The sequence below is a fragment of the Halichondria panicea genome, chromosome 5 (assembly GCF_963675165.1).
Source record: "Halichondria panicea chromosome 5, odHalPani1.1, whole genome shotgun sequence".
Classification (NCBI taxonomy): domain Eukaryota; kingdom Metazoa; phylum Porifera; class Demospongiae; order Suberitida; family Halichondriidae; genus Halichondria; species Halichondria panicea.
The window spans coordinates 2,046,698-2,061,994 of record NC_087381.1 but is presented as its reverse complement, the minus strand read 5'-3'; the positions used below and the strand labels follow the sequence as shown (position 1 = coordinate 2,061,994).

The 15,297-nt window shown below is 40.5% G+C and overlaps 1 protein-coding gene across 2 annotated transcripts in view; it reads left to right on the top strand.

The window, feature by feature from the left end:
- Positions 1-465: 465 nt before the first annotated feature.
- The window catches only part of LOC135336418 (uncharacterized), a 28,749-nt gene continuing 13,917 nt past the window's right edge, over positions 466-15,297 (top strand). For both annotated transcript variants that reach the window (XM_064532186.1, XM_064532184.1), the window contains exons 1-14: positions 466-504; positions 615-697; positions 1,520-1,648; positions 1,753-3,155; positions 3,267-3,416; positions 3,582-3,788; positions 5,203-5,340; positions 5,945-6,166; positions 8,851-8,979; positions 9,087-10,496; positions 10,608-10,757; positions 10,913-11,119; positions 12,577-12,714; positions 13,769-13,972. In XM_064532186.1, coding sequence (XP_064388256.1) covers positions 2,030-3,155; positions 3,267-3,416; positions 3,582-3,788; positions 5,203-5,340; positions 5,945-6,166; positions 8,851-8,979; positions 9,087-10,496; positions 10,608-10,757; positions 10,913-11,119; positions 12,577-12,714; positions 13,769-13,972 — 4,081 coding nt within the window. In that variant the 5' untranslated portion in view covers positions 466-504; positions 615-697; positions 1,520-1,648; positions 1,753-2,029. The remainder of the gene's footprint in view (positions 505-614; positions 698-1,519; positions 1,649-1,752; positions 3,156-3,266; positions 3,417-3,581; positions 3,789-5,202; positions 5,341-5,944; positions 6,167-8,850; positions 8,980-9,086; positions 10,497-10,607; positions 10,758-10,912; positions 11,120-12,576; positions 12,715-13,768; positions 13,973-15,297) is intronic.

Genomic DNA, 15,297 nt, shown 5'->3' with positions numbered 1-15,297 from the left:
TGACATGTGCAAACTTTAGTGTGCCTATGATAAAGGATGCCTCTCCAACATCAAGTAGTTAGAGAACCTCCATACGAGTTACCGATAATTAATTATTATAATGTACTATGCATATGTAGCTCATATTGAGTCACTCAACTCAGAGATTACTGATATGCAAACTGATTCATTGGTACTATACTATGAGCACAACAACCTCATGATCACTGCATGCATGGCTGCATGAGCATGATTATGGTCCAACGTACACAGCACTCTGGTGGTGATGGCCAAGCTAATTAACATTCAATTTTGTGTTTGTATAGCGCGAAATTTTCGAGGTGCTTAATTTTCGCGGATTTCGTGGATTAGCAACGTCGTAGTTTTTGAAAATTTCGCACTATACACAATAAATTATGTCAGTCTTGCATCGAAGTATAGCCGCATTGCTCTATAAAAGCTGACTCCAGGCAAGTCTTAGTCTGTGCAGTGCGGAGTGTGCAGTACTAATGAGTAGAACTGAATGTAAGTGAATGTACTGCAAAGTATTTAAGATTTTAACCAGCCAACTAGAAATATTTACTATTAATTTTCTGTCCTCATATATATCGAGACTATAGATCTAATTTGCACAGGAGAATGATGATTTCTTCAGTCTCAAAGATGCTGGTGATTGTCATCTGTATGCTGGTATCAAGCTCTACAAGTCATGCGCAACGTGAGTCTTTGATGAAACAGGGCTAAATGAGATTTAAGCTATTTATTGTGAGCATAGTCACTTGAATAGCTGTAACAGTATACTAGCTGGTGTACAAAAAACAAAACTGTTGCAACCACGAACCTGTAACCATCTGGTGCAATTGTCAGGCTCCATAATGGATTGAGGTGTTGTACTACTACATTATGCTAATGGACGTCCGCCCATCTTAAACCCACCACAACATACAGTGTTTTGATACGGTGTAATTAGTAAGAAGCTCTAAAGTAGTTTCATGATTGTTTGAACATAGCAATAGAGCATCTGAATAAATTGAATTTTTAACACAGCCAGCCTCATTCTGGTCGTAAGGAGCTTCATGTGTACTATAAGAGCATTGTGTTCATTGTATATACATATAATAAGAGGCACCACTGTAATCAACAATGATGCAAACTGACCTCTGAAAAAGCCTGCAAGTATAGAATATGATAGGATAGAGCTGTGCAGTATAGCTAGACCTTTGACGACTTTCTGGTTTTTGATTGTGGGGACAATCGTTGTGGTTTGACCACGAGTGAGTTGTTTAATTACACTTGTTGCACGGTTTTTTTGCCTTGTCTACACCTGGCTGGTTCAACCATTTCCATCTTCTCTAGTGCTGATAGCTATAGATTAGTTTCATGGTTGCATGTCTGCATGTGAGGCCAGGTGGTACTCAAGCCCCCTGCTAGATACGCTGCACTATATTGTCAACAGTAATCTATTGATTATCGTTAAGTCTCCTAATACACTCTATATACACACTGTATTTCAATTAATTCCTCCAACTGATTCTCGCAGAATCTTGTTTGTCCTCGCTCGATTGCCATGGTGATGAGGTTGATGGATTCCCTGCCACTTTGTCCAGCTGCTGTGTCCCTGGTGGAGGGTTGTCTTATAGAGAGGGCTCTCAATGCTCTAACTGCTACAGTAAGACTTGATTTGATGCCCTCATTGTAAATGTTGTATTGCACACATGCATAATACTTTTGCACCTTCATATTTCATTATTGGGTCTAAATTATTCTCTACAGGTGAGGAAAGTTTCACAACTGAAGGCAACTCTTTCTACATTGGTTTCTTCGGCAACTTCAACCCAGGGTCCAGCTCCAGAATCAACAAGTTCGGTTTGCTGTCAACTCTGTAACTAACCAACAAGTCACTGTCTTTGTACAATCTCCCTTGGATGATCGTAAAATCGAAACATACTCCACTCCAATTGAATTTGGCTTTCCAGCCGACAAAATTAATCTCCGGAGCCCCGAAGAGAGAAACAAAAGTGTCTACATTTACTCCAAAGATGGTGAACCTATGTCAGTGATAGCTCTTGCTGAAGAATTCCAATCCTCAGATGCTTTCAAAGTTCTTCCTTGTGTGTATCACCCTAGCGACGGTTACGAGTATTATGCCGTGTCAGTGCCAATTTCACAGATAGAACGGCAAGATGATTATGATGACGACGATTATACCCCAGCCAGCGAGTTTCTAGACATTGAAGGAAGAAGTGCGTTGGTGATTGTAACTACTGAAGATGATACTACATTGCAAATCACTTTAACTCAAAATGTTGATCTATTTGCTGACGATTTAAAGGATCAAGTCCCTAAAGGGGAGATAGAAGCTGGTCAGCCAGTAACTATTAACATTGCTAAGAAAATTCAAACTCTATATTTAGGAAGTGATGAAGATTTGTCAGGTTCAAGAGTCGTCTCCGACAAACCGATTGCGTTCTTTAGTGGTCACGAGTGTGGAACTGTTCCCAGTAATATCAGCTATTGTGATCATATGAACGAGCAGATACCACCCACTGCTACCTGGGGCAAGCAATTCATCACTGCTCCTCTGGCTAACAGGAGGTCTGGTGACACTTTCAAAATTGTAGCCTCGAGGGATAATACGAATGTTCAAATTGGATGCACTAACGACGAATCAATGTCTATTTCTCTAGATAAGGGAGAGATGAGTCGGTTTATTATATCTTCCGACAGTTCATGCTATTTTATGTCGAGTCAACCGATTCTACTCGTTCAGTTTTCGATGTCAAGTATTTTAGATGGCGTGTTTCTTAGTGACCCGTTCATGATTGTCGTGCCCCCTGTGGAGCAGTATCGCAGTCGCTACAACACCCACTCGTTTAGAAGTTCTATCAGTACTAAAGATCGGATTGGGTCTTACTTTTTGAACATTCTATTTCCAGTTGATACATCACCATCTGGAATTCGTCTTAACGACAGGAACATTACAAGCAGTGAAATAACAGCAATTCCATGTCCTAGTGGTGAAGGAATTTGTGCTTACTCGATACTTGTTGAAGGTGTTAGCGACTCTCCGATACTACGCCACGTTGACAACATGAGGATCAATACGATTGTGTACTGGTATGAATTTAGAGTGGGCTACGGTTACTTTGCAGGAATGACCCAAAGGCCTATTGCATGTGAGTAAAAAGAATTTGTATAATGTTGACGTTATTGCTCCTCTTAATCTTATACAATTGCCCTTGGTAGCATTATAGGTGTCTGTGTTGTGTTCAATTTATCCATCACAGTGCCAGCTGCTTCTTTGGCGTCCAACAAGTTCACCGGATTCGAGAACAACAGCTCCGTAACTGTTACCATAGTAAGGGGAGGAGATCTGGACTCTGATATTGTGGTCAGACTGAAAACAGCTCAGATGGTTGGGGATAACGCTGCTATAAGTGAGGGTTATGCATACCGAAAATTGTATGTACACAGTATACATAGCTACATAGCTATAAATGTATAATATTTTGATTTTAGTCCATTTGTGAGAGTACCATAATTATTATTGCAGCTTTAGCTAGTGCAATCATTATATTGTGGTCTCTTGCAATCGTTCTCAGTTTGTGAAGACTTTATGCATACTGAAGAGAATGTGACATTTGCACGAGGTGTAGATCAAGCCCAGATAACTATCCCACTGATCAACGATGTCTTCCCTGAGCCAACGAAATCATTTCAAGTATTCCTGTCTGCCTCCCCTGGAGTGTATATTCAGGCCCCGGCAGTCGCTACCGTGGAGATCCATGATCTCGATCTCGATTTGCTAGGTATGTAAGTCATATGTATCCGCAATACAGGCAATATCATAGCAAGATTATATATACAAATGTGAGAAATCTTTGCTGTCTTTTGTAAGAAGAATGAAAGCACCGCGGGTGGAGGTGTCAAAGCTACATAGCTACTAATAGCCATGAATTGATTAATTTTGCTGCTTGCAGGCAGAATCCAGAATCACAGAGTGGATAATGATCGACCATGATTGTTGTTAAAAACGATCGATGCCAAAAGTTCAAGCCTAATGGCTGCAATCAGCAGAGCCTTGCAGCTCTCTTCTCTGACAGTGTCACTCTTTAGCTTGCAGCTATACCAATAGCTAACATTCTAGTGCAGAGCTAACTACTAAGTAGAGTAGCAACACTCTATAGACAAGTTTTGCTACGCACTCTTCGGAAAAGGTTGCAATGGTATTCCAAGTATAAAGCAAAACTAGGCATAACTCGAGAACGAAGCATTATTTTGCAAATCCATGACTAGAAGCCTATAGGAACTCTTATACTTGCACTTGATTCATCCTTGAGCAGCCGTAGCAGTTAACACACACACACAAACACACTACCGTATACCTCGCTTGCGCATGCGCACTGAGGCATAATGAAAGCACCACGGGTGCTGATGCCTTGTTGGAGGCTACTAACTATAATTATTACAATTACACACATGTGCAATTTACATTAAATGTAATTGCTGCAGCCCATTGCAGGGAATAATGCTGCAAAATAGTGGGAAATGATCAACCATAATTGTTGCTATAAACACCAAAGTCAATTAATGGCTATACTGAGCAGTGCAGCTTTGCAGCTCTTTTCTTACTTTGGCAGCTACGGTACCAATTAATAGCTATAGCATTCTATAGTGCAGAGCTAACTACTAAGTAAGTAGTAACATTCCATGGACAATTTGTTCTACGTCACGTAATAAACCAATATTCTGAAATGGCATTCCTAGTATAAGCAAAACCAGGTATATCTCGAGAACCAAGCATTATTTTACGAAATTAATGACTAGAAGCCTATAGAAGCTCTTACTTGCACTTGTGATTGATCTGTAGCAGTCTACACAAGCAGACAGACAGACACAAAGACCTCGCTTGCGCATGCGGACAGAGAGGCATAAATACTAGGGGATGCTGGAAGCATTGTGTGGGGTGAGCCTTATATAGCGAAGAGAAATTGTACTGAGTATGACTTGCTGTTTCTTAAAGGTCTCTCTAACTGCAATTCTCTATTCCTCTTCGATTCGAACCTTTTGACGAGCTTCTGTCTCATTAGCTCCTATAATTGTTATCAAACTTCCCTTAGCCTTACCAGCAGATGATGTCTTTGATATAGCATAGGAAACGCCATTGTCTCATTGCCTTAGTTGAGCTGTATCAGTAGAATTATGTATTCTCTAACCCCACAGTAATGAATGTGAGTTTCTCTGACGTATCACTGAGTGTGAGAGAGGGGATGTGCATTTTCAGGTTCACTCTGGACAAAACTCGTGGGGCAGTGGGTGTCGTCAGAGTCAGACTCTTCACTATTGATGACTCAGCAATCGGTGGGTCATCACATCATTGTTAATTGCAGAGTGCCTTAGCGCGAGGCAACTAATACTGAATCGTATCAGAAAATTGTATATGTATGTATGTATGTCTCGCTCAGGAATGTCACGCTTCAGGAATGCGGAATTGGGTGTGGCTACATTCGGTTAAACTGATCCACTAGATAATACACAAGAATAAAGCTACGTACTAGCTGGAAGAGCTAGCTATATTATAGGCCGGCTGTAGTAGCTATACTCACATGCATGAACGAAGCCAACAATATAACGACAATACTACTCTTGGAAAGAGAAAGCAGAGTTCTAGAGAGACTGATTCTAACCAATAATGTAATTGCTATGTTTGTAGATCTATATATACGTGTACGCATGCCATCCATAATTATATCCAAATCTCATTCTCTATATACTCGTACTTCTAGCAAGTCTACTCTCCTAATTGTGCTTAAATACAACTCTGCGCGAGGCTGTTCATGCGTGTGCGTATACCTAGTACTTGATAGATCAGGCAAAATATGAGATTCTGACTATTTTATTATTGTGAGAATTGTGTGTACATCAAATTTACAAGTGTCTGTAATCACACCTGCCTCACTCACAGCTGGTAGGGATTATGAGAGCATCGATGAAGTAATTACCTTTGCCATTGAGGAGCTGCAGTACAGGGGGAAACTATTCATTATGAACGATGAAGTTGTGGAGAATGTGGAACAGTTAAATCTTCAGATTGAGGCTCTAGATGGAGTGTTTCCTGTGAATGTGGTGGACGCAACTGCTATGGTTACTATCACTGATGATGATGGTGATTACTTGACCATACTTGGTTAGTACAAAGCTCTATAATTATTTGGTATACCTTATTGTTACTATTATAAACAGGTATTATAATTTTAGTGAATTTTAGCGAATTTGTAATTAACACTACGCGCTAATAATAAAACGCAGCTTTTTTTCTTTTTCTTGTAGTACTTTTGTAATGTACTTTTGAGAGTATGCTAAGCAAGCTAGCCCTGTATCTGACTCCAAACTTCCATTCAACCTTAAAACTCATACTTGTATATCTTTTTGTGCTACATGAACTTGCTACAAATCCGCCAAAATTAGTACCCTAAAAAACAGAGAAAAATCTGATAACGCTAAAATTACTACCCGTCTGTAATAGGTATAATTATATTCATGATTGGTATAAAGAGGAGCATATGAGGAGATTACTATGCCTAATAATTATTGCCGACTCAATATCGTCTAACCACATTTCCATGTGCTAAGTGCTCTGTACAGGTATGTACAGCTGATAATAGTGAAAAATCATTTAATATAGCAGCACTTAGTGGTTTGACATAGGCGATTTGAGGACAATATAGAATCCGCATAGTAAAACGCTCCATCTCCTCATGTGCTCTTAGTATAAAACATATTGCAATGGAGCCTCTGAAGAATACAATAGCATTTTAGTGGCGTAGGAAGGGGGAGCCCTTGGAGCCCCCAATATTTCTAGTAGAGTTGTTGCATTTTGAGTGGGCAGATCAAAGGAAACACTGTGCCAATATCTACCATATGGCACAGGTCAAATGTGCCACTATCTAGATACTGGCACAGTATGGTTGAAGTTACCTAAAGCGCACCCTCCACCCAGTAACCTGAAACGGTCCCTTTTATAGTATAACACTGTTGCAGTATTCAGTGGTAAGCAGAAAACGTTTTTCATGTGTCTGGTGCATTCCACAGCCGACCACGAGTAGTTGCAAACTAGTTGTCCTATAAAAGGAGTGATGTGTACACGGAAAGGAATGCAACAAACAAATCAGTTGTTACACAGCTCACTCGTGCGCACATTGGATATATTGGCTCAGTAGTGCCTTTGTCCTCGAGGCCTGCGGCGCCTAAGTCACTACTGAGCCAATATATTCCACGCATGTGGCACTCGTGCATGTGTCACAACTATTACATGACTTATCCAAGCTGCACTATGTAGACATTTTTCCATTCAAAAAACTAGAGCCACCCTCCCCATTGAGAAATTGCTTCCTACGCCCATAGATCCGTGTTGGAATCCAGATTAAACCTAACCGCGTTCGTGTAAATGGCCCTTATCCGGGTTCTAATCCGGATTAGCCAACCCACCTTTGGAGGTAGTGCAGATTGTGTCAGAAGCGGTTTAGCTGTGAGTAAGCACAGAGTGCTAATTCTGAGGTGTTGTACATGTTCGTGGGTGTTTCTAGAGTAAGCCTGTAGCTTCCAATGTTTGCGCAAATGCAATTAGTGGTCATTTTACTATGCCCACTACTCAGAAAAATCTGACCCGGATTCGATTAGGTGCGGTGTAAAGAGGCTTATGTGTTATAGGATACTATAACCAGATACCGAATCCACATATAATGAACTTAGTACAACCAGTAGGTTGTACAGGATTGATAGTGCGATTTTGTGTGTTTTCAATTATTGCACAAATTTTGACTCGTGTTCAGACTGCTTTATCTCTGCAGGGAAAGGCCACATCAAGAAACTGACTGGGCAGATAGCTTAGTTAGCCTTTTATCTGTCTAAATGTGTGAAATTATAGTCAATGAATATTCTCATGCATTACGTTGATATTTGAAAAATTGCACTTAGTCTATTTATATATTTCACCGCATTTCGTCTGACTGACTAAGTAAGTAAGTAGGTAAGTAAGTAATTTTCTTGGAAAGCATTTCCTCATTGTACAAACATGTTCACTAGCATACAGCTTCTAGTCGACTACATCCCGGACCATGGGTGTTTATCAAAATTGCGTTCGCTTTCAATAGACAATGACCTCTCAGGCTTCACTTTTCTTCTCTACGCAATTCCGTCATCTTTAAATGACTGCCACAACAACGCAGTGACAGCAACACTGCAGACGTATGCAATGACTATAATAGATCTACCATGCTTTCAAAGTAACATCTACACTCTACAGTATGCATGGCTGTCATTTTATCACATAGATAAATGAATATAATAATAAGAATTACCGGTGTTAATATTACATTAGCACAATTTGACAACATAACTCATTAGGAATTGAGACAACAGTGTAGTTAAAATGTGTGCAATAATTAAAAACACACACAATTGAACATTAACCATCACTATAAATTGAATGTGAAAGGATTGGCCAGAGTAAAATCGCAAAAATGTGTACTCGCATATAATTTGAAACTGCAATGAATCTCATTAAAACCACTTGCGAGTAATTAGAAACGCTATGAATAATCACAACTTGAGCAGAATTTAGCAAAATTTAATAACAGCAAATTGAGCTAAACAGTGAAAACGCAAATAAATCTGCCTGTGAAAATATGTCACATTAAGTTAACATTATACCTCTTCACCTCTTCTTGAGCGAAAGCAAAACAACAGCGAGAGGCAGTAGCACAGCGCAGCTTGCACCACCCGTTAGCATAGTTTTCCTTACAAAAACTACGAAGTGAACTGAATATTGTAGCAATAAACGAAACCAAAACTTTCAAACTCTCCACACAGAATCATGTTTTTCCTCTCTCGATTGCCATGGTGATGAGGTTGATGGATTCCCTGCCACTTTATCAGGCTGCTGTGTTTCTGGTGGAGGGTTGTCTTATGGAGAGGGTCCTCAATGCTTTAACTGCTACAGTAAGTCTTGCTTTTATATCCTGATTGTAAATCATATGTGTATACGTACTGTGCACCTCAGTCTATATTTATTGAAGTTCATTATTGGGTCTAATTATTCTCTACAGGTGAGGAAAGTTTCACAACTGAAGGCAACTCTTTCTTCGTTGGTTTCTTCGGCAACTTCAACCCAGGGTCCAGCTCCAGAATCAACAAAGTTCGGTTTGCTGTCAACTCTGTAACTAACCAACAAGTCACTGTCTTTGTACAATCTCCCTTGGATGATCGTAAAATCGAAACATACTCCACTCCAATTGAATTTGGCTTTCCAGCCGACAAAATTAATCTCCGGAGCCCCGAAGAGAGAGACAAAGGTGTCTACATTTACTCTAGAGATGGTGAACCTATGTCAGTGATAGCTCTTGCTGAAGAATTCCAATCCTCAGATGCTTTCAAAGTTCTTCCTTGTTTGCATCACCCTAGCGACGGTTACGAGTATTATGCCGTGTCAGTGCCAATTTCACAGATACAAGAACAGCAAGATGATTATGAAGACTACTACGATTATCCCCAAGCCAGCGAGTTTCTAGACATTGAAGGAAGAAGTGCGTTGGTTATTGTAACTACTGAAGATGATACTACATTGCAAATCACTTTAACTCAAAATGTTGATCTATTTGCTGACGATTTAAAGGATCAAGTTCCTAAAGGGGAGATAGAAGCTGGTCAGCCAGTAACTATTAACATTGCTAAGAAAATTCAAACTCTATATTTAGGAAGTGATGAAGATTTGTCAGGTTCAAGAGTCGTCTCCGACAAACCGATTGCGTTCTTTAGTGGTCACGAGTGTGGAACTGTTCCCAGCAATTTCAGCTATTGTGATCATATGAACGAGCAGATACCACCCACTGTTACCTGGGGCAAGCAATTCATCACTGCCCCTCTGGCTAACAGGACGTCCGGTGACACTTTTGAAATTGTAGCCTCGAGGGATAGTACGAATATTCAAATTAGATGCACTAACGACGAATCAATGTCTATTTCTCTAGATAAGGGAGAGATGAGTCGGTTTGTTATATCTTCTGACAGTTCATGCTATTTTATGTCGAGTCAACCGATTCTACTCGTTCAGTTTTCGATGTCAAGTACTTTAGATGGCGTGTTTCATAGTGATCCGTTCATGATTGTCGTGCCCCCTGTGGAGCAGTATCGCAGTCGCTACAACACCCACTCGTTTAGAAGTTCTGTCGGTACTAAAGATCAGATTGGGTCTTACTTTTTGAACATTCTATTTCCAGTTGATACATCACCATCTGGAATTCGTCTTAACGACAGGGACATTACAAGCAGTGAAATAACAGCAATTCCATGTCCTAGTGGTGAAGGAATTTGTGCTTACTCGATACTTGTTGAAGGTGTTAGCGACTCTCCGATACTACGCCACGTTGACAACATGAGGATCAATGCGATTGTGTACTGGTATGAATTTAGAGTGGGCTACGGCTACTTTGCAGGAATGACACAAAGGCCTATTGCATGTGAGTAAAAAGAATTTGTATAATGTTGACGTTATTGCTCCTCTTAATCTTATACAATTGCCCTTGGTAACATTATAGGTGTCTGTGTTGTGTTCAATTTATCCATCACAGTGCCAGCTGCTTCTTTGGCGTCCAACAAGTTCACTGGATTCGAGAACAACAGCTCCGTAACTGTTACCATAGTAAAAGAAGGAGATCTGGACTCTGATATTGTGGTCAGACTGAAAACAGCTCAGATGGTTGGGGATAACGCTGCTATAAGTGAGGGCTATGCATACCGAAAATTGTATGTACACAGTATACATAGCTACATAACTAATATTTTGATTTTAGTCCATTTGTGAGAGTACCATAATTATTATTGCTGCTTTAGCTAGTGCAATCATTATATTGTGGTCTCTTGCAATCGTTCTCAGTTGGTGAAGACTTTATGCATACTGAAGAGAATGTGACATTTGCACGAGGTGTAGATCAAGCCCAGATAACTATCCCACTGATCAACGATGTCTTCCCTGAGCCAACGAAATCATTTCAAGTATTCCTGTCTGCCTCCTCTGGAGTGTATATTCAGGCCCCGGCAGTCGCTACCGTGGAGATCCATGATCTCGATCTCGATTTGCTAGGTATGTAAGTCATAATGTATCTGCAATACAGGCAATATCATAGCAAGATTATATATATACAAATGTGAGAAATCTTTGCTGTAGTTAGCCAACTTTTGTAAGAAGAATGAAAGCACCGCGGGTGGAGGTGCCAAAGCTACATAGCTACTAATAGCCATGAATTGATTAATTTTGCTGCATGCAGGCAGAATCCAGAATCACAGAGTGGATAATGATCGACCATGATTATTGTTAAAAACGATCGATGCCAAAAGTTCAAGCCTAATGGCTGCAATCAGCAGAGTCTTGCAGCTCTCTTCTCTGACAGTGTCACTCTTTAGCTTGCAGCAGCTTCCAATAGCTAACGTTCTAGTGCAGAGCTAACTACTAAGTAGAGTAGCAACACTCTATAGACAAGTTTTGCTACGCACTCTTCGGAAAAGGTTGCAATGGTATTCCAAGTATAAAGCAAAACTAGGCATAACTCGAGAACGAAGCATTATTTTGCAAATCCATGACTAGAAGCCTATAGGAACTCTTATACTTGCACTTGATTCATCCTTGAGCAGCCGTAGCTGTCAACACACACACACAAACACACTACCGTATACCTCGCTTGCGCATGCGCACTGAGGCATAATGAAAGCACCACGGGTGCTGATGCCTTGTTGGAGGCTACTAACTATAATTATTACAATTACACACATGTGCAATTTACATTAAATGTAATTGCATGCAGCCCATTGCAGGGAATAATGCTGCAAAATAGTGGGAAATGATCAACCATAATTGTTGCTATAAACGATGCCATCGTCAATGACCAAAGTCAATTAATGGCTATACTGAGCAGTGCAGCTTTGCAGCTCTTTTCTTACTTTGGCAGCTACGGTACCAATTAATAGCTATAGCATTCTAGTGCAGAACTAACTACTAAGTAAGTAGTAACATTCCATGGACAATTTGTTCTACGTCACGTAATAAACCAATAAATTATTCTGAAATGGCATTCCTAGTATAAGCAAAACCAGGTATATCTCGAGAACCAAGCATTATTTTACGAAATTAATGACTAGAAGCCTATAGAAGCTCTTACTTGCACTTGTGATTGATCTGTAGCAGTCTACACAAGCAGACAGACAGACGCAAAGACCTCGCTTGCGCATGCGGACAGAGAGGCATAAATACTAGGGGATGCTGGAAGCATTATGTGGGGTGAGCCTTAGCGAAGAGAAATTGTACTGAGTAGTAATCATTAGTTTGACTTGCTGTTTCTTAAAGGTCTCTCTAACTGCAATTCTCTATTCCTCTTCGATCCGAACCTTTTGACGAGCTTCTGTCTCATTAGCTCCTATAATTGTTATCAAACTTCCCTTAGCCTTACCAGCAGATGATGTCTTTGATATAGCATAGGAAACGCCATTGTCTCATTGCCTTAGTTGAGCTGTATCAGTAGAATTATGTATTCTCTAACCCTACAGTAATGAATGTGAGTTTCTCTGACGTATCACTGAGTGCGAGAGAGGGGGTGTGCATTTTCAGGTTCACTCTGGACAAGACTCGTGGGGCAGTGGGTGACGTCAGAGTCAGACTCTTCACTATTGATGACTCAGCAATCGGTGGGTCATTACATCATTGTTAATTGCAGAGCGCCTTAGCGCGAGGCAACTAATACTGAATCATATCAGAAAATTGTATGCATGTATATGTATGTATGTATGTCTCGCTCAGGAATGTCACGCTTCAGGAATGCGGAATTGGTTGTGGCTACGTTCGGTTAAACTGATCTACTATTTGCATTAGATAATACACAAGAATAAAGCTACGTACTAGCTGGAAGAGCTAGCTATATTATAGGCCAGCTGTAGTAGCTATACTCACATGAACGAAGCCAACAACGACAATACTACTCTTGGAAAGAGAAAGCAGAGTTCTAGAGAGACTGATTCTAACCAATAATGTAATTGCTATGTTTGTAGATCTATATATACGTGTACGCATGCCATCCATAATTATATCCAAATCTCATTCTCTATATACTCGTACTTCTAGCAAGTCTACTCTCCTAATTGTACTTAAATACAACTCTGCGCGAGCTAGGCTGTTCATGCGTGTGCCAGGGGGGTAGCCAGGGGGGGTGCTAGGGGTGCTCGAGCACCCCCAACCAGTCTGAGTCAAGTATACAAATCACACAGAAATGTATCTGATTGTCATTTGAGCTTGAGCACCCTTTCTCTTCCAGATCTTGCTGCAGTTAGGCTGTTAGCTAGCGAGTATAGCAAGGAAAACGATTTAGTCTCTAAACTGTGAGGCATTCTGGCTTAAATCTATAAACTAGTTCTCTTTTGTGATCGTGGCCAGCTTCTCTATGCAAATAAACGTTCAGCCACGCCCAACTTGGCAGATAAGTTAATTATGACGTCATTAATAAGAGGTGTGGCTTCCGGTCAACCAAATTTCGGCTGCTGCGCGGCTAAAAATGGGGGGGGGTTAGCGCCCTCTTTTATCTGTGATAGCACCTCTTTCTCCAAAATCCTGGCTACGCCCCTGTGTGCGTATACCTAGTACTTGATAGATCAGGCAAAATATGAGATTCTGACTATTTTATTATTGTGAGAATTGTGTGTACATCAAATTTACAAGTGTCTGTAATCACACCTGCCTCACTCACAGCTGGTAGGGATTATGAGAGCATCGATGAAGTAATTACCTTTGCCATTGAGGAGCTCCAGTACAGGGGGAAACTATTCATTATGAACGATGAAGTTGTGGAGAATGTGGAACAGTTAAATCTTCAGATTGAGGCTCTAGATGGAGTGTTTCCTGTGAATGTGGTGGACGCAACTGCTATGGTTACTATCACTGATGATGATGATGGTGAGATTACTTGACCATACTTGGTTAGTACAAAGCTCTATAATTATTTGGTATACGTACCTTATTGTTACTATTATAAACGGGTATTATAATTTTAGTGAATTTTAGCGAATTTGTAATTAACACTACGCGCTAATAATAAAACGCAGCTTTTTTTTCTTTTTCTTGTAGTACAGTAGAACCTCGACTATCCGGACACCTTGGTTCCAGAAGCAGGCCGGATAAGTGAATATGCCGGATAATTGAATAGATAAACCACGCCTTGATCCACCCACTTTATTGATAAACAGCAGTGCCACATGGTTGTCTGCGCATGCGCATAAGATAAGCAGGTATGTCTCCATGGTAACAGCTGTAACGCGCATGCGCATTTTAGGGACACGCCCATTTTCTGATCTGATAAAAAAACTGCCAAGCCGGATAATCGAGGTTCCGGATAATGGAGGGCCGGATAATCGAGGTTCTACTGTACTTTACTTTTGAGAGTATGCTAAGCAACCTAGCCCTGTATCTGACTCCAAACTTCCATTCAACCTTAAAACTCATACTTGTACATCTTTTTGTGCTACATGAACTTGCTACAAATCCGCCAAAATTAGTACCCTAAAAAACAGAGAAAAATCTGATAACGCTAAAATTACTACCCGTCTGTAATAGGTATAATTATATTCATGATTGGTATAAAGAGGAGCATATGAGGAGATTACTATGCCTAATAATTATTGCCGACTCAATATCGTTTAACCACATTTCCATGTGCTAAGTGCTCTGTACAGGTATGTACAGCTGATAATAGTGAAAAATCTTTTAATATAAGCACTTAGTGGTTTGACATAGGCGATTTGAGGACGATATAGAATCCGCATAGTAAAACGCTCCATCTCCTCATGTGCTGTTAGTATAAAACATATTGCAATGGAGCCTCTGAAGAATACAATAGCATTTTAGTGGCGTAGGAAGGGGGAGCCCTTGGAGCCCCCAATATTTCTAGTAGAGTTGTTGCATTTTGAGTGGGCAGATCAAAGGAAACACTGTGCCAATATCTACCATAATTATGGCACAGGTCAAATGTGCCACTATCTAGATACTGGCAGAGTATGGTTGAAGTTACCTAAAGCCCACCCTCCACCCAGTAACCCTCCACCCAGTAACCTGAAACGGTCCCTTTTATAGTACAACACTGTTGCAGTATTCAGTGGTAAGCAGAAAACGTTTTTCATGCGTCTGGTGCATTCCACAGCCGACCACGAGTAGTTGCAAACTAGTTGTCCTATAAAAGGAGTGATGTGTACACGGAAAGGAATGCAACAAGGAATGCAACAAAT